The sequence below is a fragment of the Ambystoma mexicanum genome, chromosome 4q, assembly GCF_040938575.1.
Source record: "Ambystoma mexicanum isolate Mex_15411 chromosome 4q, UKY_AmexF1_1, whole genome shotgun sequence".
Classification (NCBI taxonomy): Eukaryota; Metazoa; Chordata; class Amphibia; order Caudata; family Ambystomatidae; genus Ambystoma; species Ambystoma mexicanum.
This window is the reverse complement of record NC_090928.1, coordinates 270,212,123-270,239,847: the sequence shown is the minus strand read 5'-3', so window position 1 is coordinate 270,239,847 and position 27,725 is coordinate 270,212,123. Positions and strand designations below refer to the sequence as shown.

Below are 27,725 nucleotides of genomic sequence, written 5' to 3'. Positions count from 1 at the left end.
CCTTCCCAATTTCAGGTTATCCCCTGTTTCTACAATGAAAACATTGTTCATTATGATTTCAATAAAGTTCCCCATCTACTAATCATAATATTCTATTCAATTTAGGATTCTTGTCTTCTCCCATGCATTAGGTGCCATTTCTTCTATGTATATTAATTAATTAAATCCAGCTTTCTCTATAAGTACATAAGTCACTCCCCCACCTGTTTCTACAGGTTGCGATGTGTAAATCATCAATATGCCCCGCAATATCAGGCTGGTTGATACACAAACCAAGTTGTCTAACATCAATTTAAAGTTCAATTATACATGTTTTAAGCCTGTGAAAATTCCCATTCAAAGGTCATAGGCTCCGCCCCATCTACTTTAAGAACCCGTGATACGATCATTGCTCCTTGCACATTAGGCATAACATAAGTAGGTTCAACACTCAACCAATCTGTACAGCCTATAATGGACATCAGTACAATTATTTTCACTTGCCTTGATTCCTGGAGTTAGATCTCCTCGCGGCAGCGTCCCGTGTTAAGAGACGTGGTCGCCATTTTGAAACTCTTTAAATAGATCCACGTGGGATTGGCCAACCCCGCCCGCATAACTCGCTATTTTATCTGCATTTAACTCTTTATGTCATGATCCATCGATCACGCCCCTTCTGGTCTTCCTGGTCCCTGGCACGTCGGGGGTTACTCGCTGTAGTACACCCAACATGGCCGTATACACGGAACGCGGTCTATCGACCTTTACGTCCTATGCAGCACGTTCTAAAAATTAGCCACTCCCCTGCGGTTCCGTGCGTCTCAACGCTACCGATAGCTGTGGCCTGACGTGCTCCATAGTTCGTTCTCCTGAACTGTGTTGCTTCCTGGTCCCCAGACCTTCCTCCTTCTCCTTTCCTACTACCTTCCTTGATCCTGTCTCTTCCGCGTTCCGCGCAGACCGCTTCTGTGTGCTGTCTCCATTCCAAGCTTCCTGGAGTTTCCTAGATCCCGGATGAAGAAGCTGAACGAATCCTGGAATCCGAAGACGGCCGAGCGGGCTTGTACAAGACCCGAACTGCTCGAAAGAAAACCCTGACAAAGGACTCCGCAAAACAGAGAAAACAGGTGAGAAAAGGGGAAACCTGTGACACTTTAGGTATATACCTGAGATGGACCTTCCTCCCTATAACAGCCTAGTACCTATGTTTCTCCCGGCATATGTCATAAGTGAGAAACCTGCATATACCTTATTTCTATTTTATTCATTTTGTTCCTATTTTATATTTTATGGTTCATGCAGTATTGTGTGAAATAGGTATTTTAATAGTTATGTGTCAGGAAATTATCCAAAAATAAATGAAGAAAAAGATTTTTGATATGATATTCACCCATGTGTCATTGATATGTCAGACTGCACTCGTTTGGTTAAATCAATCTAACAGCCCCCATGCTATGATCGTTTTGGGCATTGCTAGGTCCTTCCACCATTATAAGTGCTAATTACACTCCAAAGGCATATAGCCCTTTGTAATATGCCACGTTTAGTCTATCCAGACTTTTCATGTGTACCTTATATACACAGGAATCAATTTATGTGTCTTGATAACTTTATACATGTAAGTCAGTTGATGTGTCTGATAAGTTAGTTGGTATCTTCTGTTTATATTGTGGTGTTTTGCAATTAATGTAGTCCGTGTTGTTCCACTCAAGTCTACAAATAGATCTGTGTTCTCACGTGCGAATCTGCACATCGTACATGTGCCACATCTGTGAAAGCCATGTCTCAAAGGTTGCAGCCAGGTCATTGTCCTTTCAGTAAGAGTACTTGGTAGAAAAGAAGGACTCAAAAGAAGGACTCAGTTTAGCATTTAGTGACACATTTGGAAGAGAAACCTACGGTTGTCTTCAAACGAGCAGAGACTTTGAAATATTTGCGAAATATAATTAAAGAGTGGTGTTCCAGAGTTTATAAGAGAAGAGGCTCTCTTGATGGAGTTACAACAGCACATTTTTGCTACTCTGAAGGAGGTGGTTAAGGACATCATGGAGATAGTAATTCTATGAGTTCAACCTGTGGCACGGTCAACCATTCTATCCTCAAAAAACTGTTCTGCGATACTCTCAGCATCACAGAATGGGCACTGGATTGGTTCACCACTTTCCTTACTAACCACCCTTCCCAGCTGCAACTGGGCCCTTTCTCCTCTAACACCTCAGTTTTGACCTGTGGAGTCCCCCGGGGCCCTAACCTTTTGCTGTGGCTCTTCAATATCCATCTCGCCCCTTGCTCACCTGATCTCCTCCTTCTCTCCTCATTTCCAGTGTTATGCTGATGACACACAGCTCTCCTTCAAACTTCCCTCTACCACCTCACTCTACACCCTCCTCTCTCATTCCTGATTATCTGACTGCAGCCCAGGCATGGTGTGCTGCTAACAGTCTCTGTCTTAATGCCGGTAATACAGAGATCCTTCACATTGGGACACCTGCGCCCTGTTGCACTCCTATCCTATGACTGCCCTCCTTGGGATCTTTTCCCTCATCATCCTGTGAGGCCAAAAACCTTGATGTTATCTTCGACTCCGCTCTCTCCTTCACCCCTCACATCTTGGACCTTGCCAAAAAGGCCCACTTCCAGCTTCATCTCCTTAGAGGCATTCTCCCTTTCCTCCCCTTTCCCCAGAAGATCAACGTCTCCAGAGCTCTGTTCTAGCCTAGAGAACTAGCCTGGACTACTGCAACTGCCTCAATCTCCCCCTTTCCTCCCTACGCCCCCTTCAGCTAATCCAGAATAGGGCTGCAAGACCTATCCTTGGCCTCAGGCCCAAGGACTGCATCTCACCAGCCCTAATATCTCTCCACTGGCTCGCAGTGACAGCGAGGATCAAATTCAAGGCCCTCTGCATCACCCACAAGGCTTTCTGGGGCTTGGGACCATGCTATCTCCAACTTTCTCTCCCTGCTAGAGTCCTCCGGTCCTCTAACTCCAACTCTCTGCTTGTCAAACGCTTCTCTAAGTAGAGAGTAGGTGGCAGGTCTCGCTCCTAGGCTGGTGCCTATCTTTGGAACAGCCTCCCTGACCCTCTCAGACTTGAGCAGGACCACCTTAAATTCTAGAAACTTCTAAAAACTCGGATTTTCTCCACCTCTTTCCCTCTTTCCCTTCCCTGCTAATCACCCCACTGCTGCCGAGATCTGTTCCTTCAGGTATCCCACAGGTTACCAGGCCTTCTACCCAGTCAACAACAGCACCCTACCCCCCATCAGCACAGCCCTTGCTGGCCCCTTGCCTGGTGGCTGTGCATCCCACCCATGGGATTCCTCCACCGTAGCACAAATGCTAAATATATAAATAAATGGATGTGATTTGGCCACTACAGACCGATCAGTTGTTTGACAGGGTTAGTGGAAATCTATAAAATGACGGTTCAGTGATTGAAAAAAAAAACGTGTGCCTTGTGAGGCTGGATTCCAGGGAGGATAGTTCAGGGGCAACGCACTTGTCTTGGAAGCAAGACTACACAGATAAATTAATTAATTATGCAATTGCTTAAGCTACGGCTTAAGCAATTGCATCATTAATTAATTAATTAATTAATTAATTAATTATGTTTGGCTGTAGAACAGCAAACTGGAGTTCTAGAAGACCTAGTGTTGTGGGCTGAAAAAAGAAATAGAAAAAGCAATACTGACGCCAAGAATCTCTAGAAATTAAATGGCTCATACTAGAAAATCAGATAATGACAACGCTGTCACCCATGGCCAAGCTGTTGATACAAACTGTGGCTGAATTTGTTAGCTCTGTGCATCCCCATCCTAGCCCTGCTTCTACCCTCCCTTACTTTTTGTCCCGTTTTACTTTCTTGATCCTCCACAAACTACTGTCTGGTTTCCCCGGGTGGGGACACAATGTGACATTTTCTTGGACCAGGTACCAGGCTGTAAGGCTACTACGGTGATGCTTGGCTCAATATAAAATGTCACTGGGTACCATAACACAAGGAGACATTTACTAGGCGTGAGAAAATTATATGATTCCAAAAGGACACCCTTAGCTAGATGTGTGTTTTAAGAGATAGTTTTGTGAATATCAAGTGTTTATAATGCCTCTAACACGGCGTGTGCCGGTAGAAATACGTTTAGAACATTCTACAAGACCTATGTTCCCCACATATTGTATAACATGAGGAACTTATACTAGCAGTGAGCGCATAGTTTTACCTTGGGTGGGTAGGAAGTGCCCAATTCAAATTGAGACAGCTATTGTCTAGGGTTCGCAGGATTCGTAAACTAAATGATTGAAAATATAGTAGGCATATAACATATACTACCAAGACTCTGTTGTGGTCCTGGCTAGGGCGATTATTTAAAAAAACAGCTTTGGCCAATATCACATATTTACAGTAACAGAGCTTTAAGTTAAAAACTGCCATTAAATCATTTGGTAGCTGGACCCTCTGTAACTGGCCTCGATGAGTATGGGGCAATGGTGGCCTGTTCCTGATAGAATTTCAGTATACTCTTTCCAAGCTCTCAAGGAGTGCCCATACATGTTGGGGTCCCATCTCATAAAACAAGGCACACACTGTATCTGGTACAGGAAAGTATGCTAGGCAAGTGTACTGCGCATTTGCCTGGCAGTGAAATGCACCATTCAGACAATCGTGTGGCTTTTAACAAGGGGGATCTCACAGCAGTGCTTCATTTGTAAAAAAATAAAATAAATCAGTGATACCAAAAAGGTAGTGGAACTGTGACTCTGGCGGGGGACAGAGTAGGAAGGAACGGAGCAACGTGCAACACATTTTTCAAGGGTTGAGGTCATGCTGGTTGACAGCGAATTGGGTTGAAACACATTTCAGTTTAGCTGTAACTGATATCAGGTGGTAAAATGGAGACAAGTGTTTTAACTTCACAAAGAACAGTTCTGGAATGGTGAAAATGGTTGCAATAAGTAGAGGAGCTGTTAACAGTAAAAAAATAAAAGTAGTGAAACACTGCTCCTGACCTTTCCCGCTCACTTCGACCACTAAAATAAATAAATAAATAAGCACAAACATTTCTAGCACGCTTGTACCACATCGGGGCCGCAGCTCTTTTCCCACTGCTACCAGCACCCACTGCTGTTCCCTAGCGTGTCACCATATTTGGGGTTTCTTCTGCAACTCCCACTGGTTCGTTTGGGATGTTGAGTGCATTGCACATGGCGCTCGTCTGATTTACAAATACCCATCAACAGCATTAAAAACTAAAATAAGATAAGTAATATGCTGCCTGAACTAAATGTTCAATACCTTCTTTAAAAATCATCGTCCCATTATGATTGAACTATAGGTAGCAAGAGGAGCATTTTGATAAACGATCCACAGAAAATAGTGCTTTTCCCATGCAGTAAAGCGATGGACCAAAGCAGACACACTCATCACTGAACTGATGAACCTTTGGGACAAACATAGCAGCAAGATATTCTAATCTGTCGGCCCCGAGCGCGTGCCCTCCACCTGGGCGGTGGCTTCTTTCCTGGCTTTGTGTCTGTATTGGTGTGGTTGGTTGGTGAGTGACTTTCGTGTTGTGGTCTTCTCTGTGCCAGCTACCCCTCTGTCCCACTGACTGAACTGGCAACTATGCGGCTATGTGCCAGCATGTGTTTAAGACTCAATAAGACTCAATGGGGGTAATTCATAGAATTTAGCGCACAAGTGGCGCACGCGGCTGGCGCACAGTGTGCGCGTGCGAATCCCTGCGCCAGCCGCGTGCGCTAAAATCCATTTCCGCGCACAGCGTATTCATGGATTCCAGCTACCAAAACCAGCCGTGGCGCACAGTGGCGCAGCGACCCTGCAGCAGCGCCAGTTACGCCCCCAAGAACGCCCCTCGCGCAGGGAAAAGCCATCAAAATCCCCAATCCAGCGCAAAGTGCTGCGCTAACCCTGGACCAGCACGGCAAGCGGGGAACGTGTATCACTGGGGATCATGGGAAGTTTCACACGCGACTGGCCCTGTGCGAGCGGGGTACGTGTATTACTGGGGTGCGCGGGAAGTTTCACATGCGATTTCAGCAGGGTACGTGTATTACTGGGGTGCGCGGGAAGTTTCACACGCGACTGGCCCTGTGCGAGCGGGGTATGTGTATTACTGGGGTGCACAGGAAGTTTCACACGCAAATTCAGCAGGGTACGTGTATTACTAGGGTGCGCGGGATGTTTCACACGCGATTGGCCCTGTGCGAGCGGGGTACGTGTATTACTGGGGTGCGTGGGAAGTTTCACACGCGATTTCAGCAGGGTACGTGTATAACTGGGGTGCGCGGGAAGTTTCACACGCGATAGGCCCTGTGCGAGCGGGGTACATGTATTACTGGGGTGCACGGGAAGTTTCACACGCGATTTCAGCAGAGTATGTGTATTACTGGGGTGCGCAGGAAGTTTCACATGCGATTGGCCCTGTGCGAGTGGGGTACGTGTATTACTGGGGTGCGCGGGAAGTTTCACACACGATTTCAGCAGGGTACGTGTATTACTGGGGTGCGAGGGAAGTTTCACACGCAATTTCAGCAGGGTACGTGTATTACTGGGGTGCGCGGGAAGTTTCACACGCGATTGGCCCTGTGCAAGCGGGGTACGTGTATTACTGGGGTGCGCTGGAAGTTTCACACGCGATTTCAGCAGGGTACGTGTATTACTGGGGTGGGCGGGAAGTTTTACACACGATTGGCCCTGTGCGAGCGGGGTACGTGTATTACTGGGGTGCGCGGGAAGTTTCACACGTGATTTCAGCAGGGTACGTCTATAACTGGGGTGAGCGGGAAGTTTCACACACGATTGGCCCTGTGCGAGCGGGGTATGTGTATTACTGGGGTGAGCAGGAAGTTACACACGCGATTTCAGCAGGGTACGTGTATTACTGGGGTGCGCCGGAAGTTTCACACGCGATTGGCCCTGTGTGAGCAGGGTACGAGTATTACTGGGGTGCGCGGGAAGTTTCACACGCGATTTCAGCAGGGTACATGTATTACTGGGGTGCACGGGAAGTTTCACATGCGATTGGCCCTGTGTGAGCGGGGTACGTGTATTACTGGGGTGCGCGGGAATTTTCACACGCGATTTCAGCAGGGTACGTGTATTACTGGGGTGCGCGGGAAGTTTCACACGAGATTTCAGCAGGGTACGTGTATTACTGGGGTGCGCGGAAAGTTTCACACGCGATTTCAGCAGGGTACATGTATTTCGGGGGTGCCGGGGAGTCCTACACATGATTTGGCAGTGTGGGTCCTCCCAGGTGTTCCCTGTACACCCTCCACAGCCCCTGCAGGCAGCCCACACCACAGGGGACTACCCTGCACCCCTGGTCATGTCCCGCAGGCAGCCCACCCAACATGTGCATGCGCCCCAGCAAAGGCACATGTCTCCTTGCACTACTGATCACCAACTCATGTCCCCCTCCACCCTCACCCCCCAGCATTGCGGGGCACCTGCCAGCAGGCACCCACTCATGTCCCACTCATGTCCCCCTGCACCCCCACCCCCCAGCATTGCGGGGCACCTGCCAGCAGGCCCCCACTTATGTCCCACTCATGTCCCCCTGCACCCCCACCCCCCAGCAGTGCAGGGCACCTGCCCGCAGGCCCCCACTCATGTCCCCCTCACCCCCACCCCCCAGCAGTGCGGGGCACCTGCCCGCAGGCCCCTACTCATGTCCCCCTGCACCACCACCCCCCAGCAGTGCAGGGCACCTGCCCGCAGGCCCTCACTCATGTCCCACTCATGTGCCCCTGCACCCACACCCCCCAGCATTGCGGGGCACCTGCCAGCAGGCCCCCACTCATATCCCACTTATGTCCCCCTGCACCCCCACGCACCAGCATTGCGGGGTACCTGCCAGCAGGCCCCCACTCAAGTCCCACTCATGTCCCCCTGCACCCCCACCCCCCAGCATTGCGGGGCACCTGCCAGCAGGCCCCCACTCATGTCCCCCTGCACCTCCACCCCCCAGCAGTGCGGGGCACCTGCCCGCAGGCCCCCACTCATGTCCCCCTGCACCCCCACCCCCAGCAGTGCGGGGCACCTGCCCGCAGGCCCCCACTCATTTCCCCCTCATGTCCCCCTGCACCCCCACCCCCCAGCAGTGCGGGGCACCTGCCCGCAGGCCCCCACTCATGTCCCCCTCATGTCCCCCTGCACCCCCACCCCCCAGCAGTGCGGGGCACCTGCCCGCAGGCCCCCACTCATGTCCCACTCATGTCCCCCTGCACCCCCACCCCCCAGCATTGCGGGGCATCTGCCAGCAGGCCCCCACTCATGTCCCCCTGCACCCCCACCCCCCAGCATTGCGGGGCACCTGCCAGCAGGCCCCCAGTCATGCCCCACTCATGTCCCCCTGCACCCCCACCCCCCAGCAGTGCGGGGCACCTGCCCGCAGGCCCCCACTGATGTCCCCCTGCACCCCCACCCCCAAGCAGTGTGGGGCACCTGCCCGCAGGCCCCCACTCATGTCCCCCTCATGTCCCCCTGCACCCCCACCCCCCAGCAGTGCAGGGCACCTGCCCGCAGCCCCCCACTCATGTCCCCCTGCACCCCCACCCCCCAGCAGTGCGGGGCACCTGCCCGCAGGCCCCCACTCATGTCCCCCTGCACCCCCACCCCCCAGCAGTGCGGGGCACATGCCCGCAGGCCCCCACTCATGTCCCCCTCATGTCCCCCTGCACCCCCACCCCCCAGCAGTGCGGGGCACCTGCCCGCAGGCCCCCACTCATGTCCCACTCATGTCCCCCTGTACCCCCACCCCCCAGCATTGCGGGGCACCTGCCAGCAGGCCCCCACTCATGTCCCACTCATGTCCCCCTGCACCCCCACCCCCCAGCATTGCGGGGCACCTGCCAGCAGGCCCCCACTCATGTCCCACTTATGTCCCCCTGCACCCCACCCCCCAGCAGTGTGGGACACCTTCCCGCAGGCCCCCACTCATGTCCCCCTGCACCCCCACCCCCCAGCAGTGCGGGGCAACTGCCCGCAGGCCCCCACTCATGTCCCTCTCATGTCCCCCTGCAACCCCACCCCCCAGCAGTGCAGGGCACCTGCCCGCAGGCCCCCACTCATGTCCCCCTGCACCCCCACCCCCCAGCATTGCGGGGCACCTGCCAGCAGGCCCCCACTCATGTCCCACTCATGTCCCCCTGCATCCCCACCCCCCAGCATTGCGCGGCACCTGCCAGCAGGCCCCCACTCATGTCCCACTCATGTCCCCCTGCACCCCCACCCCCCAGCAGTGCGGGGCACCTCCCCGCAGGCCCTGACACATGTCCCCCAGCCAACACGTCATCACAATCTAGATCCCTGGCCCTTATGGGCAGCCTCCACACACCAAACACCCACCCAAGTATTGCATCCACCCACTTAGAAATGCCAATTACATGATACAAACCCAATGGCTAGTATGTAAATGAACACATGTCCCTCACATACACACAATGGCCCTCATTACGACCCTGGCGGATTTTTTCCGCCATCGGCGGACTTTTCCGCCATGGCGTAAAGTCCGTTTACGCCATGGCGGATGGTGGACTTACCGCCCCATTCCGAGGTCGGCGGGGCGGTAAGTCCCCATTGACCCATTTACCCTTCCCCATTCCCATTTCGGCCCCATAGGGTATAATGGGAGTGGGGAAGGAGTTAATTACGCCACCGTAAATTACGGTGGCGTAATTAACACCAAGGTCCCATAGCGCCATGGATTTTTACGCCCGCAAAAAGCGGGCGGAAAAATGACCATGGCGCTCTGGGAACTCGGGATTGGCGGTAAGGGGTCGGCGCAGCTAACGCTAGCGTAAACCCCTTACCGCCAGGGTCCTAATGAGGGCCAATGGGTGTAAGTGAATGTCAAAACCCATATCATGATATGCATGAAACCAATGAGATGATACTACACATTGAAGTTTGATGAAAAAAATGTATTAAAAGCAACATAAATGGAATAAAAAATAAACAAATGACAATGGGAATTAAAAACCAAAAGCAGCATGTACGTAAAATAATGAAAAACCACAAATCATTATGCAAAGGAAAGGTGTCCAAAGTCACAGTTCAAAAAAGTAAATCCAAGGGAAAAACAAAACCGAAAACCATTGCTCCATGGGTAAATCCAAAAAAAAAACTATAATCCAACAGTCAACTATATACAGATAAACAATCCAGGGCCATGATCCCAACTGAAGAAATAAATGAAACCTATCTAAAAATACTACCTAATAAAAAAAAATATATGCAAAAATGTGGTCCATTGTCCAAAAGGTCCAAAATAAATAAAAAAGCAAAGGAAACCTAAAACTAACTACATAAATAACTATTTACAAGGGCAGCGGGCTAGTCCGACGGCTCACTGGTTGATGTCATGGGCCAGGGCATCATCGAACTCCTGTTCAATGGCTTGGAGGCGGGCATGTTCCCTGGCCCCGAGGTCTTGCAGGGATAATGCAGTGTCCAGCTCCAACTCCCTGCGAATACCCTTGAGGCACTCAGCCCGCCTCAGCGCCCTCCGCATGGAGTTCTCTGCCCTGACCATTGTGAGCCGTTCCTCCTCTGCCCGCTGCCGCTCCACACCTATCTGCTGGCCCAACCGCTCCCACATGGAAGGCACTACCATTCCAGGGTTCTCCTGCCCTCCGGCCGATGCCTGCCCCCCTGATGTTGATGACCCCGAGCCATGAAGCCTCCCACGTCGAGCCTGCCGCTGCCTCCGATGCAACTGCCTGTGCCAGCACGACGGCATCCAGGCTGATGGAATCCACTGACGCCGTCGTGCACGTGCCTGCCCGATGATGCCGTCACATCCTCCATCTGCTGGGGTCCAGTTGCTGGTGTGTCCACCCCTGCTGGACCTCCGACTCCCGACTGTGGCAGGGATGGGATCCCCACCGAGTTGGCTGCATTGGTCGGGGCAGGTCCACAGGGGGCCCTGGTGGAATCTGGGCCGGAAGACGGCATGGAGAATGACTGGCGCGTAGCCTCCACAGAGGAGGAGAGGGTCGCCAGAGTGGCCGACACATGTACGAAACCCCCGACCACGGCCGCTCCCAACTGGGCCACGTTGGCACGGTGCTCTTCGTGATGACGTGCGTGCTGCCCCCGGGAAGCACGCACGTCATCACGAATGACACCCATGCGCAACGCGACACCAATCAGGACCTTCTCCATACGGCCAGGGGTCCCCTCGTCCGCAGGTGGAGGGGAGTCAGATGACATGGACATCCCCCCTACCTGCGGACGAGCCTGGGATGGGGCATCCCTGCTGGTGCATGGTGGTGCAGTCACAGTGTCAGGGACAGTGACATGCACAGGCCCCTCCACAGCGACCTGTGCTGCCTCCTGCCCCTGACCCTGGACTGCACCACTTGCACCAGCAGGAATGCCCCCACCAGGCCCCAGGTGCGGCTCAGTAGCGGCCTCCTCCTCCTCTGTGGAAACCACCAACCTGGATGGCTCCACCCCGTCTTCCGCCGTTGCAAGCCCCTGTGGGGGCTCACCCACCCCTTCCGCTGCAGCCGTGGGGGCATCCCCGCTGCTTTGCTCCACAGCGCCGTCTCCGCACTCTTCTTCACTTTGCGCTGTGTAGAGGGAGACATAGAACACAAGCATCAGGGTACTGTACAATGGTCCCCTAGACAGGAAGCAATAGCAGATGAGTGGCACTGTCAAAGATCACTTCGATCATGTCCCTCCACAACACATGGGTCAGTGCAGGCAAAACACATGCAGCAACTGGCATGGCGCATGCTATGGACATTAGCAAACATGTTCAAGGGACTCTTGAAACATACAATGTTGTTTTGGAACTCACATGCATCATGGGTCATGCCTATCACATGCACACACTTCACCGTACTTGCATCCATCTGGACTCGTACACCCCAGACACAGTGGATGCAAGGATAACTAGGCTGCATCAGTGATTCTGAACATTGTCACAGACATGTGTCATGCATCCATGGCATTCACAAGTCACAGACACGCAGGTCAGACAGACAGATATGGACACCATACATGTACATGGCATCAGCACGCATCCTTCACCCTCACCCATGTCCAGGAACAGAGACTGGCATGCTCTCATGTGTCCATTCCGCGTAGGGCTCCCCATGTTGCATTCAAACACATACATCAAACGTGTGCTTCACACATTACTGGTCTCACATGCATGACCATGATGTCCCTGCACACACACATGCGTACATGGCCTATGTCACACATACAGGCAAGTATCAGACAACCAGCACACTGCAAAATGCCCTGTCTCACACAGCAATGCTTGACCACTTACCGCTCGACTCCAGGCGGGTCTGCCTCTCAAGGATCTGGGCATGGAGCGCTGGGCATACGCGTTCCAGGACCCTCATCTGGATGGTACTCATGCTGCCCCGGCTCCCCTCCACGAGGCGCCGGGCCTTTATGAGGGTCCTGGACCTCAAGTCCTCCCAGCGCTTCTTGACTTGCTTGATGTTGCGGGTTGCCACCCCCTCCGCGTTGATGGCAACCAGAAAGTCGTCCCAGATCCTGTCACGTCCTTCCTTGTCGGCGCGTGATGATCCGAAGAGGGCATCATAATGCCCCAGGACAAGCTCCACCAGGACACCAACTTCCTTCTGACTGAAGCTGGTGGCCCTCTGCCCCTCTGGCTGGGGGTCGCCAGTGGTCTCAGATGGTGTTTGCCCTGACATGGCGACCCCTGAGGCAGGCGTGGGTGGGCAACTGGGGCTGGGCTGTGGAGCGATGGTATCCCAGTCGGGAGTCTTCTGTTCCAGCAGGGGTGGACACAGCAACTGGACCCCTGCAGATGGCTGATGTGCAGGCACCAAATGTCAGGGCACGAGGGCAGCAGGCAGTCAGGCAGCAGCAGAATGCAGGTGGGAGCGTGCTCGGGGCTCTGGGGGGTAGTGATTCGGCCTTTTGGGCAGGAGCGTGGTCTTCCATGTGTTTTTGCGTGGCCAGCTTGATACGGAGTGATTTGGCACGTGAAAAATTTGCACGTCAGCGTGTAATTCGAGGAAAGGCCCTTAGCGCATAAGCGCGTCTGCACGCACACGCGATTTCATTGGACCAAAGGCCCTTCAAGCGTAAGCGCCTCTGTGACGTGACGCGCGCGAGCGTGCACGGGCGGTTCAGCGTGCGTGAAAAACTGCACATCTGCGTGGGAATGCGTGTAATCCGAGGAAAGGGCCCATGCGCGTAAGTGACGTGACATGCACGGGCGTTTCCCTCAGCACGGGTTAAAGGTGAACGGGGGCAGCAGTTCGCTGTACGTGCCTTTCGTGTAGACCGACGTGTGTTGCTGCTTCCTGTTGTTTCGCGCGCCATCACAACTTCACAGCTATCAAGGACGTATCTCTTCTTTTGGCGGGGGTATTGGCTACGCATGTTTTTCTGCATCGCGCTAGACAGACGGTGAGTCGCTTACTCTATTTTTCCCACTGCGGGTGCCCCTGTGTATCGCACCCATTTTCGAGGTCATAGTAGCCTGCGTGTCCCACATGTACGCGTTATTTGTGTTACTGGGTGCCACCGTGTACTGCGGGAGGTTGATTCCACGCACGTAGGCTGCAGGTTTGCGTGCACGGTTTTACTGCAGTTTTGGGGTGCCTGAGCGTTGCGTGACCCGTCACTACATCACCGGGGTCACATACAGCCTTGCAGGTGCAGGGGGCCTGTTAACATCTTGCTTCCCACCCCCTTCACCCCAATTGCCCAGGTCAATCGTGGTGTACACTTCCCATTGGCACTACTCCATCTGTGCCGGCACTACTACATCTGTGCCATGGTTGGGAGGCCACCAAAGGTGAGGGGCGCCTCAGCTGGGCGTACTCCTCGTGGCGGGCGTGGTCGGGGACGTGGCCGTGGTGACCAGGGAGTAGGGGGACTCCAGGGTGTCCAGTGCGGCCACAGAGGGGGAAGAGGCAGGGGTGCGCCACTTGAGCACAATGTTGTGCCATGTGTTGGTGCAGTCATGCCAGCACCCCTTGTGGTTCCGGGGGATGCAGCTTCTGCATCTGGCACTGGCGCCCGTGTGACCCGGCAGTCCGTTCCATCGGATGCCACGGGCCCAAGGGTAGTGGTAGCTGCAGGTGCAGCTGTGGACACCGCCACCCAGGCTCAGGGTCTGCCAGCGCAGGCTGCGTTGGCACTTGAGGAGCCCTTGGTAGATTTCCAACAGGCCAGGAGGGAAACCATAGGGGCACGCAGGGCTGCTCTGACCAAGACACGTGTCCCTGGGGCAGTTATGTCATCTTCTGCCCCGAACAGCCGGGTGTTGGCAAGTGCAGGGGCAGATGCACCCAACAACACCCCGGTTGTGAGTCTGCCAACCAGGACCGTTGCAGTCAATGACCCTGCCACAGCGGATGTTGCTGTGCAGGGTCCATTAGAGGGCACCCAGATGCCACTGACACAAGTCAGGCCTTTGGTCGTCCCTCCACCTGCCACTCCCTTGGCTCAATCCACCAAACCCACTGGTATACTGGTCAGGGTGGCATTAGCCAGCCAGGGTCTGCGCCACAGTCCAAGAGGAGGAAGGTTGCACCTGCATCACCGGCTGGGACCCCACACACAGACACGACCTCCTGCACGTCGAGGAAGAAGCCTTTCTGCAAGCAGGAACTGCACTTCCTCGTGGACTACGTGCGGGGCCACAGCCGTGACATGGTAGTGGGTGCCAATAGTCAGACTAAGGCTGCCCACCGTGACACCCACTGGAAGCATGTTGCGGAACATGTCAGTTCATTCGGCCATGAGGTGCGCACGGCGCAAGAGTGCAAAAAGCGTTGGAATGACCTCAAACGCAGCGCTAAGGCTAAGCGTGCCTCAAATTACAACTTGACTCTGGTGACTGGCGGTGGGCCTGCACCAGAGGAGGAAGAGCTCACTCCGCATGAGTCACTCTATGCAGAGTTCATACCACCTGAATTGGTCGAAGGAGTGGGAGAGATGCTGGAATTTGATGCCCAGTCCAGTGAGTGTTGATGCGTGTTTGTTGAGGACGTGTGCGTTTTACTTGTGTGATGTGTTGTACATGATTGCCACTACATGTGACGTGTACATGGTTCTGATGTGTAAGTAATGCAATGCTTCTGTGATGCATTTCTGCTCTGCTGGATGCTGGACATGTGGAGAAGACGGGGACTGTCCGCATCACCACTATTGCACCCTACTCACATGCTGGTTACAAGTATACCCCTCCGGTCCATGTTCCAGCTCACTGGCCCTTCTGCATGTCGTGTGGGGTGACCTTCCTCTCAGCCCAGGCACAATGTCATTGCATGACTGACGTGCATGTGTCCTCTGCCTGCATGCGGGTACTCCATGTAGGCATGCTCCCTTGCCCCTCCTCCGCCACTCTGCACCCCAGTTCCACCTTTGCACTGGTCTGCTTCAATCTTGCCATTGTGTACTTTCCTGTTCATGCGTCCTGTGTACATGCTAACTTCCAGCGTACAATCTGCCAGACATATGCTGTGTGGTACAGCCTTAGTACTTGATGCAGGGTATCTCACTTGTACTGTGCATAGGTCAGATGTCCCGCAGGGACATGAGTGCCCATTCATGCTCCATGTGCATTGCACGCATGCCCCTATGTATCCTTGACTGGATGATCACTGTAATACAAGTCCTGGGTGACATACATTGCATGGCCTCTCATCAGCCTTCCCATGTCAACTGTGGCTCAGTACTGCGTTGCACACATGTTAGGGTCTGACAATCTGTGTGGGTCACAGGCCTCAGCCTGTTTAATGGCCAATGACTCTGTCCGACTGTTGTAGTGTCTTCTTCACACGTGGGCGGCCTACAGAGTTTTCATCATGTGTCCTGCTTACTGTCCCATCATCATTTGCAGTGTTGTCACTTGAATCACATTAAGCTGTTGATGCCAGTCAACACTGCCTGTCAATACACAGGTCTATGGTCAGCCTTTTGATACCATGCTAGGCATCCCTGCTTTTGTACTTGGGTGGAGGGGTGCTTTGCTTGTAGATATGCTACCCATTGAATGCACAGTGCACGTGATGCCTGAATTTGACCTTGCACTGCCTTCACATTTCCTGACACACACCATGGAGTCCTTGTACATGTAGGTAGTGAGTGACATACACATTTTCTGCACTGCATAGACCCACTTCTATGCAAACTGCCACCTTTCAACAGGTCTGATCCCCGAAGCAATTCAAAGTTGACCCAGCATGCATGCCAGGTTCTATGTTGTGTGTCACATGTCTGCCTGATGTGTTTGTTGTCGGTGTGTGTGTGTGTGTTGTGTGCTTCTGACATGTGTAGTGACCTTTTTTCTCTCTATTTTTCAGGTGATGACGCAATGGAGGCAGAGGATGGTATTGTCATGCCAGACACAGGGTTGTTACCACTACATCAACCCGGCACAAGTGGGGGTCGTGGGGTGGTAGGCCACGAAACCCCCCAAGTGCTACAGTCCATCTTGTCTCTGGCTGCCTATGAGTCCAGCCCTGATGACGACTCTGACGTCCATGTCGAGTTGGATGAGCATCAAGTCCATGTGTCAGGAGTGAGTGATTCTGATGTGGACACTCCTCTGTCTGCGACACCTGTACTGAGGGATCAGACAGTCTTGGTTCCTCCGCCCGTGGTGGATCGGGACGCAGGGTCACCCTCCACACCAGTCACTGATGTGCCTGGGACATCACATCGACGGGGGCATGTAGTCGTGCAGTCGCAGGCGGTGCCAACACAGCGAGGACACCCGGTCCTTGGGTCCCGCAGGGGTCAAGCCCAGCAACGCGGTCGCCGCGCGTAACCGCAGTATACTGAGTGGGAGCAAGACATGACTGTCAATTCAGAACGGCAGGGGGCAGCAATGGAGAACATCGCTGAGAGCATGGAGCGTGTGGCCCGATCTGTGCTCCCCCCTACTAGGCAGGTGCTTCTCCAGCAGAAGGCGGCACGGTCCACGGCCCGCTCGCTCAGGCTGGGCATGGCGGCCTCAGACAGGGCACGCCAGGCTGAAATGTCGTCTCTGCGTAAAGCAATTGCTGCTCACGCAGAGGCGCACATGGATGCCCTGAGGGAGGAGTATGCTTCCCTCAAATCCACTCTGGGTGTCCTTATGATGTCCCAGAGGCAGCGGGCAGAGGAGAGGTTTGCACAGCTTGAGCGTACCATCTCGGCTGAGCTACAGGCTTGCCGGGAGGTGCAGCGGTTTTCCAGCCAGGCCTTGCAGGAGGAACTCCATGTTACACGTGCTACCTGCAAGAGGAAGCACGTGTAACACGTGAGGTTCTGCATGCAGACCTACGTCACATCGCCACACAGAACCAGACTCACCCGTCCGGCAGACTTGCTGCCGTCGAGGGGCAAGCTGCGGCTAGGCGTGGCCAGGCTACTGTGCCACGTCCTCCTTTCCAGGATGAGCCAGACTCGGACGACCATCTATCTCCCACATAGGTCGGGCTGTGCAGGCGTTGAGCCCATGGAGTTTTTTTTTTTGGCTCAGCATCATCGCATGTGGGTGTTGAGCAGCACCCTGTACCTCCCCGCTCCTGGGTGCCTCCCCTCCCCACTGGGTCGTATGTGGCCATTTTTGATTTTCCTTTTAGTTTAGTTAGTTAAGTTTCTGTTTGAAAGTTCGTTTAATTAGGTAATGTAGGTTTTTCATATTTAGTGTAATTAGTTAATATAGTTAAAAATTGCTTGTCTATTGTGCTTTCATGTGACGGTGCGGTGCTTTGTGGCTTTTGAAAGCATCCACTGTCTGTTCCAGCTGGGCCCTTCAGGCTTGTCTTGTGTATGTGTTTGCTGCTTGGGGTCCTTGACTCACATATGCCACTGCTGCCTCCCTTATCCATGGGCTCGCAAGGATGGTTCGGTGTAACAGCCTATTACACAAGGGCTTTGGACTGTCATATCTGTGGCATGTCTGGTGCTGTGTAACTTGTGTTAACACCCCTAGTGGGGATGATTGCGGTGTTATTGACCACTGTTCTGCTTTTGCTAGATGGGGTGTTTCATGATTAATGTGTACATTCATTGCTATGCATTTTGTAGTATGTTTCTTATCTTTACTGTACACGTGCTTGTTGCAATTCATGCCGTAGATAGTGTGTTCCACACTTTGGATGTGAAAGACGGACTGATGGTGTGATTTCTGATGTACGTCTCTGACATGGTCCAGTAATGAGATGCCTGAAGAGACACACACAGATGACTTTAAAGCATTAATCATGTGTTTCATGCCCTTTCTGCAGGGGGATGAGCCTCCAGACCACCTTTGCCAGCAGACATGGCCCATTGGACGTCTGGATTCTGGACACGTTTGTTGGTGCCCACATGCACATGTGTGCGCAAGCAGAGGCACAGGGATTGCAGACATACATCCTAGAACTGCTGACGTGTTCCAAGGAACTCCAGGCAAGGTGAGCAGCACAGGGGGGCCACAACACAGCAAAGCTTCCACCGGGCCAGTTGCAGATGCAGGCTTAGTAGCAGCACTGAGGGTGAGCTTGGATGAATATTGGTGTTGAAGCACACAATACAGCTCAGATGTGTTGGTGGACTGATGGCTGTTGATTGTAAGGTTGTCTGGGGAACCTGCAGGGGCAGTGGCACATACCCTCCGGTACACCAAGGTCCATTGAGGCACTTGTATCACCCATGTAGCCTTCCGAGACATGGAAAGGAGCACCTCACAGGGACATACAGCAAGGGACATACTCGGGTGCAGTGCATTTCATTTCCATGTACATTTTGAAACATGCACTGCCTACTTTGTTTCGGTCATGGTGGAACACGACTTGTTCTGAAGTCATGCCTTGCTATATGGGTCTGTCTGCTTACCCAGGGAACATTGCATGTTGTGTGAATTGTGACACATTGGTGTTCCATTTGCCACGCACCCACCGGCGGCTGACTTACTGCATTGACTGTGTATGACCCATCACAGGGGTAATGTTACATATGGGTACGAAGCATCCACACCAGATTGTCTGTTTGTAGAGTAGTTTGGTGCTATGGGGCATATTTGGTGGTGTGTTTTTGTGTTATGGGCACGCACAGATTATTAACTGTGGCTCTCTTTGCAGCATTGAAGGGGTCCTGTAACCGGACCTGAGAGTGCGCAGGCAGGAGGCCAGCACTCAAAACCAGAGCTAAGTGTCTTGTTGTTTTTCTTTCAAACTGCTCTGCATAGGCTTGCTGGGGAGTGCACTAATGCATGGATGAATGTGCAATTCAATTTGGTATGTTTTTTTTCCCCTAATCACCCGGAGTCCTATCCAATTCTAAACCCTGTACCCTCTACCTGGTGTTCCTGCTTCCCGTACCTATCCAACCAACGTTCCCTAACCCTCTTTCCACGCTGGGGTTGCGGATGCCTGTGTAAACCCCAAGCTTGCAGGTGCCAAAACCCTAGAGGGGGTGGTTGGTTCGTGCCACTCCTAAGCCTGGACTCCGGAAGGCCCTGACAATGATGTACAAGTTTGTTAGGATTGTGTATGTGTTCATGCAGGTAGTACATTTTCGTGCATTCCCTACTTTCACGTGTCATTCCTCCTCCCCTCTCCTGCCACTCATTCCAGTTATCCAGTGTGCCAACGCCTGTCCCGACTGCATATCCCTGACCCTCCTTCCCTACAAGGGTCTCAGAGGCCTGTGTGAGTTTGACCTTGCAGGCACCCGGGACACGGTGGGGGTGGTTGGTTCGTGCCACTCCTGCGCCTGTACACGGGAGCTGTGACAGTACACATCCGTTCGTGGTGCATCATTCTATGTTATGTACCACACATGGTTCACATCCTGTTGTGACATTGTTTTACTGTGCTACCTTGGTTGTTACATCATTATGGTAGTACTTGGCCTTTGTGAGGTACTGCTACTTCAAGTCATCTACTGGAGGCTGTTCTGGTTCGTTTTTCTGCCTTGGATTTTGTGTTTTTGCAAATGAAGGTGGACTCTGAGGGTGCAGGCACCTTTTTACACACAAGGTGGGAGATGGTGACGAAGAGGAATGGTGATCCTGTGGCCAGGTGAAATTGAGGGTTGAAGGCTCCATGACCCAGGTGCAGTTGTTCAGTGGGTCATGGTGATTTGTGAGGGAAGGGGGGGGGGTTGTTGTTGATAGTTGCCTTGCCCTGCAGTGTGATGGGAATCCTGACATTGTAATTGTGGTATCCTATGTAGATGATGTGTTCTGCTGATCAATGCCTGTTCATGTGTTGTGTTTACCTTTCAGGTGTGAGGGGATAGTTGTGGTTTGACATGCTGGGGTGTACACATGGTGAATGTTCACATGTGACGTGTAGAGGACACTGATGGTCACTTGATTGCACATGCATATGTTGAGTGCATGTCCTTACTGACCCACACACTCGCACTATGATGCACTACATGTACAACCACCCTTGTATGTCCACGTGTACACTCTGTTTGCCTTCTGGTGCCCACTGTGTCCCTGCAGCACATGTTCTGTGACCAATTATGGATCCTGTACATGCCTAATTTGCTTTTTGATGTGGTTTGTCGCTTAGATGTGATGCTCAGGGTGTGCATCACACACAATAGCTGTTTACTGTGCTGTGCGCTGTGCAGTGTGTTGCAGGAGTTGGACACAGCACACAGAAGCTGCAGGCTTGATTTTGCAATGCACAATGTGCATGTAGACAGGCATTCATTGTTATGTTACGGCTACAACTTTTGTAATGCATTTAGGAATGACTTATTTTGGGTGGGAGGTTGTTGGTCAGTCATTTCATCTGATTCCATGTCAGGCATCATTGTCTGATGCCAATGTACATTTGTAACATGGCAATGTGTACCTTATTGGTACTGTGTTGGTGTATGGCTATTGCTTGCCATGTCATGTTGTGGTTTGGGAGGGCTTGAGTGACATAACAGTGATGGTCATGGCCTGTTTTGCAGGTGTGTGTGATTCACACCTTGCATGTCAGGGTCAGCCGCTTCTCGAAGCAACGAGCTGGGGGTAGATCTCTCTCTGCGGCAGGGGCCTCCCTCTGGAACAGCCTTCCTGCCTCACTGGAACTTGAGGAGAACCATCTCCGGTTCCGGAAGCACCTCAAAACCTTCCTCTTTGCTTCTGCTTTCTCTCTCCCTCTCCCTTGCTAAATTCTTCACTGAAACTGCACTGAATCTGCAACTGGGCCACTCTCACCAACCTCGGTCCCTTGCCCAGCCACTCTCCACTTGCACTGCCTCCCTGGCAACCCCTGCACTGCGGGACTGTCTCTCTATCCCTACAGCCCCCCCTTCCCAGCACTTGTCTGCACTTACCTTTGCAGTTGCCACCAGCTGACCTATTTATTTGTTTTTTATTCTACTTACCCTGTACTGCACTTCCCCCCTCCACTCCCCCTTGCACTTTTCCATTCCCCCTACCCCTGCACTTGCGCAATCTAAATGACACCTGGCCTAGTAGGATCGTTGTCTGTCTTCCCTTGTTCCCCCCTCCCTGCCTCGTTGCACCTTGAAACACTTGTGTATAGGCACGTTACAAATGTCATAACATGTCATGTCATATGTCATATGTGTGCCTTTTGGTCACACAGGATAGCTTGTGTTTAAGTAGCTAGGGATGCAGACAATGTGGCACTTCCATGGCAACAATCTCAGGGTGGTAAGGTTGTGACAGTTGACTGTCTCTTTGTCATCATCGATTGTCACCTGGTATGTGCCAGGTCTGTGTGCACTCCGCAGGGGTGGGAGTTTAGGTGAAAAATGTGGCCACAAGCTGGGTCCGGGCTTCCTCGCCACGTGCCCTGTCCCCTCCCAATGGCAGCACCTGTGCCTGTGGTTGGGGATGTGGGGGCACCACCATGTCCACCGGTACGCCCTGCCGTGTTGCAACATTGTGCAGGACACATGCTGCCACAATGATCCTGCACAATGGGGGTGCATAGAGTAGCTGCCCGCCAGAGCGGTCAAGGGAGCGGAAACGTGACTTGAGCACTTCGAATGTGTGCTCCACTATGGCCCTGGTTGCAATATGGGCGGCGTTGTATCTTACCTGGGGTGGTGTGGTGGGGTTCCGGATTGGCGTCATCATGTGGTTGCTCAGCGGGTAGGCACTGTCCCCTGGGGAGGCGTAAATGGTTGTGATTATTGGGGTTTGTGTATTTGTGTGTGTGTGTGTGTGACATGCATGCATGTACAAGGGCATTTGTACTCACCTAGGAGCCATGTGTCGCCATGCTGCCCAGCTTCCAGAGCTCGGCTCAGGGCGGACATTCTGTATATGAAACTGTCATGGGTGTAGCCAGGGTAGTTTGCATAGACAGAGGTGATGATTCCCTTTGCATCGCATACCACCTGTACATTGATGGAATGCCAGTGCTTGCGGTTTCGGTTGATGTGCTCAGTGGCCCTAGGTGGACGTAGGGCCACATGGGTGCAATCTATGGCACTGAGCACTTTGGGGAAGTGTGCCACCCTGTAAAAATCCAGGACAATGGCCTGCCTTTATGCGGGTGTTCTGGGCATGTATATGTGCCTGCGGACTGAGGGGCGCGCTGTCATGATTGCCAGTACCTGGTGTAGGCAGCGTGACTGCGTGGCCTGTGAGATCCTCCCCCACTATGGCAGTAGTCTGCTGAAATGACCCAGTGGCCAAGAAATGCAGGACATTGAGCACCTTCTCCAAGGGGCTCAATGCTTGGGAGCAAAGGGTGGGGGATGTAAGGTCATCTTCCCACTCCCTGACCAGGTCTAGGATATGGGGTCGAAACCTATACCTGCCGTAGATCTGGTCGTCAGGCATCCCAAAAAGGCTTGTCCGTGGTGCGAAAATGCGTGCCCTGTCTATTCTCCTCCTCCTGCGGTGTCCCACGATCAGTGCTGAGACAAATGGGGCATTCATCATAGCTGTATATACGTGTTTGTTGTTTGCGCGCACTTTTATACTGTGCACGGGGACGCTTCCGCCTGCCTTCGTGTGGCGGACGCGTTGATGCCTGTGTGCGTCTTTTGCCGTGCGCGGGTTTCCCGTATTCGAATCCATGAATATGGGTTGTTAGCGTGCATGTGGGCGTTCCGTGTTGTACTTCCCCAGTTACGCCTTCTTTTTCACGCGTTATTCCCCATTCCGCGTGTTACGCCCACTGTTCCGCCCACTTTGGTTGAGTGCGCCGCGCTATGTGTGCTTTTGCTGTGCGCCTAGCGCACGCCGTTTGGTGGAGTGTGTGCCCGCGTGCGCCATGCAAGGATTTGCCGCACGGACAGCGGGAAATATGCGCAGCGTCTTCCTTGAATCGCACACGTGCGCGTGCGCTGGGTTTCTCACGCTTGCGCCTGCTTGCGCTGGGATTTTCGGCGCACGTTTGCTCCATGAATGGACCCCAATAAGTTGGCAGTCTGGCGCAAACCTGCATATTGGCGCACTCCAATCTGTCTGCGAACAAGGCCCTGCATATGACTGCTTGGTATCCCCACCTGCAAAGGCTCAGCAGCACCAAAGCTATGTGTGATGCACGCCAGCTATTCCACCATAACTGTCAAGTTTCACCATTCCATGAGCTAGTAGATTATCTGGTTTTCTTTGCTTTATATTACTTGTAGTCCTGAATTTGTTATAGGAAAAGAAATCTACAAGTTGAAGAATGCAAAATGGATAACTAGCGCACAACATCTGCGTGATTCATCAGCTTTATAAATAAAAATAAGCTGGCACGGGATGCGGACGAACAAGCCCTGTTATTGATTTTTGTGCGACTATGACCGACTGGCAGGTGAAATAATAAAGTTATCAAAACCCCCACATCATAATCAAACGGAGTCAGAGACAATAGGTTCTTGTACTCAAAATAAGCCCCAAAGCTGAGCCCTGACAAACACCCCCCAAAATTAAGCATTGTCCCGAAGCACATGTCCTATATCATGAAAACTCCTGCTTAACTTAAATACAGTAGTGTTTAGAATCTCGATCTAAATTCCTCTAACTAGTCAAATTTAATGTCCTACTACCTGTGAGAATTCCATCTGACATTGCGAAGTAGGAACTTATACATTTGCCTGTCTGCTGAAATAAGGATGCAAATTCTCTCCTATAACCACACCACCTCTCACAAAATAACTTAAGCCCCTACCCTCCTGCCTGGGCTTCGGATTGTAGTGCTGGTTAGTTTAGGCAGCATGCTGCCAATTGGTATGATATGGACTGAAGTGACTCAAACTGTCCTTCTGGCTCCACAGCCTACTGGCCCATCTATCATCGATAGATGACCATCTGTCATCGATGGTAACCATCTTTCTTGCCTTTGTATTGCTGGCCACAATATGGTAGCCTAACCAGAGAAGGTGTACAATGCTTAGGGTTTGGGTTGGTCCTGCGCTACATACTACTATTCTACAAGCACAGACGGTTGCTGGGAAAGAAGACAGGAGTGACATGTTGATTTCTCAAAAATGGCATGAAATAACTATAATTTTGCTAGAAGTGATACAGACTCATTAATGCAACCTGTTTTTTGTATAGCCAGCTTCAAATGAAAGACATCACGTTTATTATCATTTGAATACTCGGTTCTGTCTAAAGTCATCATGTGAACTCAGTATTGCAATTTATGCTTATAAACAAATTCATCTGGCGACACTCATGAATGCAACAGAGACATTTGTTTAAGGTGGAAAATAAGCACTTACAAGGACACAAAATTAATTACTGGAATCTTTGTTTTAGATTATATCATCCAAAATAATGTGTATATGTTTGTTATTTACGAATATTCAACACTTTGAACACCTTTGATTAATTCTAATACATGACTTGAAAATATAAGCACATTATGAGGTTTTGGCAATTCTTCTGAAAGAATAAATGTGCATTTAGTAGGTTGTCAGTGGTTCAGGGGTGCAGTATGATCATTTATAAAAGTGTTACTATGACACAATACACATGGCTCATCAGTTAACCCACACGTTTATAGAATAAATCGTCAAGGCATGCCTGTCTAAATGACAACACATAATAAAACCAAACCCTAACTCCAGAGCCATCTCTACAATGAGACACAGCTTATAAGAAAGGAGAGCCAGGAGTGCAAAGTCCTTGGCATACTAGAATCAGTAATACTTAAGCAATACCACGATTTTGACATTGATAGTCACAACCGAGCTTTTGTGAGAACCCTGCAAAAAAGTTGAAGTTAAACTGGAAATTTAATTGGCCCATTTGTCACACAGCCTAGAAAGGTGTGTTGTCCAACATGCTGTGCAAGGTACCCATAGAGGCATAAAACAAAAAAGATCAGCAAAAGATCTTAAGTGACCCCTGAGAACCAAGACAGATGAAGCTCTACACAGGTCTCAGGACAACGTGGGGGACCTCTGCCACAGGCTCACCCACGGTTGCCCCTTATGGCGCTTGGTACTTATATTATGGATTTAACCCCTACTTTGTGTGTGTGAGTGTACTTTGGAAGAACAAACTCTAAGGAAAGAATCACAAAAGGCAACACAGATTGGGTCAAAAGAATTAATGGTCCAACAGATAGCCTATTGTTGTGGAAAAATGACCACTGACCGGTGGATTGGTGAACAATGTATTAATAATAGGTGAACAGCGAGACAAAAAAAAGCAATTACAGTATGTGTCTTCGGCGCAGGTGAGACCCCGCTCCCTCCGTTCACCACTCTCTTATACAAGTCATTGTTACCAGCTGCGTTCTTACACGTTAGACATCAGGGAGGACAGCATAACGTGATACATTTAGTGAAGTTGAATATACTCCTCAAAGATTCATACACGCTGTGAGGCGGGCAAGAACGCTTACAGTATGATGACCTCTGTCTACTAATGCTGCTTTTCCTAAGAAAGTGGGACCCTAAAACACGCTTCCATAAGCTAAAAGGGAAACATGTCAGAAGCGAGAGTTGTGAAGGAGAGCATAGCTACACTCTAGACAAATAGCGTTCATTGCAATGGCATGCATAGGTAAGCCTAAAGCTTCACCTTGTACAAGAAGAATACAGTTATTTAAACATGGCAGTTTGCAGTATTTCCTCAATATTATAATGCCATAGTATGCAAGGGGATTACATACAATTTCCAATTCCAAATCATTGGTGGGAAGTAGACTTTTAATGAAGAATTCGTACAATCAAAATGTGTTTAGAACATGTTTTTTGCTTTTTTCAGGTACACTTTGATTCCAACATCCATAATCCTGGGATTCGGCGGAGGCCCGCTGTGGGCTTCAAAATGCACCTACCTCACAACAACTGGAATTAGATATGCAGAGCGACAAGGGAAGGACAAGATGGACGTTGTCAACCACTTCTTTGGCATTTTCTTCCTAATATACCAGTCATCGGGTGTATGGGGGAATCTAATTTCTTCTTTGATATTTTCCCAGAGTTATACTAGCGGTAAATATACTATTTATATGCACGTGTTGTCATTCTAAAAACTTCCTTCCCGATGTATTTTACTTAACCCCACTCTGTGTCATTTGTTTGGTTCATTATTATACATGTGCTCATTTCAACTCAGTAATGAACAACACACATATTTAGTCAGAGCAATATGCCTACTTCTGCAACTATCATTTTACCATTGAACGTGACACATCAACATCTCCTGGAAGGGAGCCTCAGCTAAGCTATGTTATGGTGTTGTGGCCTGTGCCACATAAATTGCTAACTGTTTCAAAACCTTCATGTCAAGGGCCATTATTCACGACACAACAGTAAAACTATTCCCCTTCTAAAAAATCGAGAAAATAATATATTCTGAACTTTTTTTTATTTTTTTATTGACATGAAGTTACAACATTAAATCAAATGGTACATGCATAGACCAAGGGGGAATACACATTTCACCCCAGAGTATAAGCAAATAATATGTATTACAGCGTGATACTAGTATTCAGTCAATATATATGTTAGCCAGCGGAGATGGCATCATTATTAGCCTCAAAGAATACCCAATATGTAGCTTTCAGAAACATCGATTATCCACGTTCATAGCAAGCAATGGTGCACAAAAACAAGTCACTCTCAGAATTCGTCTCCAGATAAAAGTGAATTTTGAACCAATTAGAAGCCTGAGGGGGGCAGCTGCCCTTTCCTAAATAGGAAATCACAGACAATGGGGGTGATTACATGGTTGGCGGTAGCTGTGCTGGTAAATACTGGCACGGCTACCGCCGGAGTCATGAATTTTCCGATTGGACTCGAAGGGAATGGGGAGGACGGATGCACCGGAACTGGCGGGCTGAAAGCCACCCGCTCACAGAACTCATAGTTTGCCGGTCTGGAAAAACAGTACCGGCAAGCTTACCGGTACCGTTGTTTCCAGACCGGCAAACTCATAATGAAGCCCAATGCCAGAATAAGAACTATAGTAAAGAACAGATACTCTATCCTAAGCCTATCAGCTGATCCCCCAAAGACAACCATATCCGTATCAAGAAGAAATCGTTTATGAAGAATATTGCTTATTTGGGCCACAATTTGTCTCCAAGCCAGGTTTGGATACTCTACTAACATATACATTATGTTGGCTCCAATGTGCATGCATCATGAGCAGACAGTTATATCACTGCCTTTCCACATCATTATTTTTGCCATTTTTTCAAAGCTATAGGCAAGTTTGACTGTTCGAAGACTTTAGGTTACTGTTTCTTCATTCTTACCGTTACCAGGAAAGACAGCCACCCACCTCTGTAAAATAGGCCCATGCCCAAGTTTAACATCAGACAATAATATTTGATAATACTGTGCACTCTTCCTC

General features: G+C 51.0%; 1 protein-coding gene across 5 annotated transcripts in view; it reads left to right on the top strand.

Moving 5' to 3' along the window:
- The window catches only part of LOC138467666 (protein unc-93 homolog A-like), a 366,337-nt gene that overhangs the window by 202,900 nt on the left and 135,712 nt on the right, over positions 1 to 27,725 (top strand). For all 5 annotated transcript variants that reach the window (XM_069607849.1, XM_069607847.1, XM_069607850.1 and 2 more), the window contains one exon: positions 26,130 to 26,359. In XM_069607849.1, the coding sequence (XP_069463950.1) occupies positions 26,130 to 26,359 (230 nt within the window). The remainder of the gene's footprint in view (positions 1 to 26,129; positions 26,360 to 27,725) is intronic.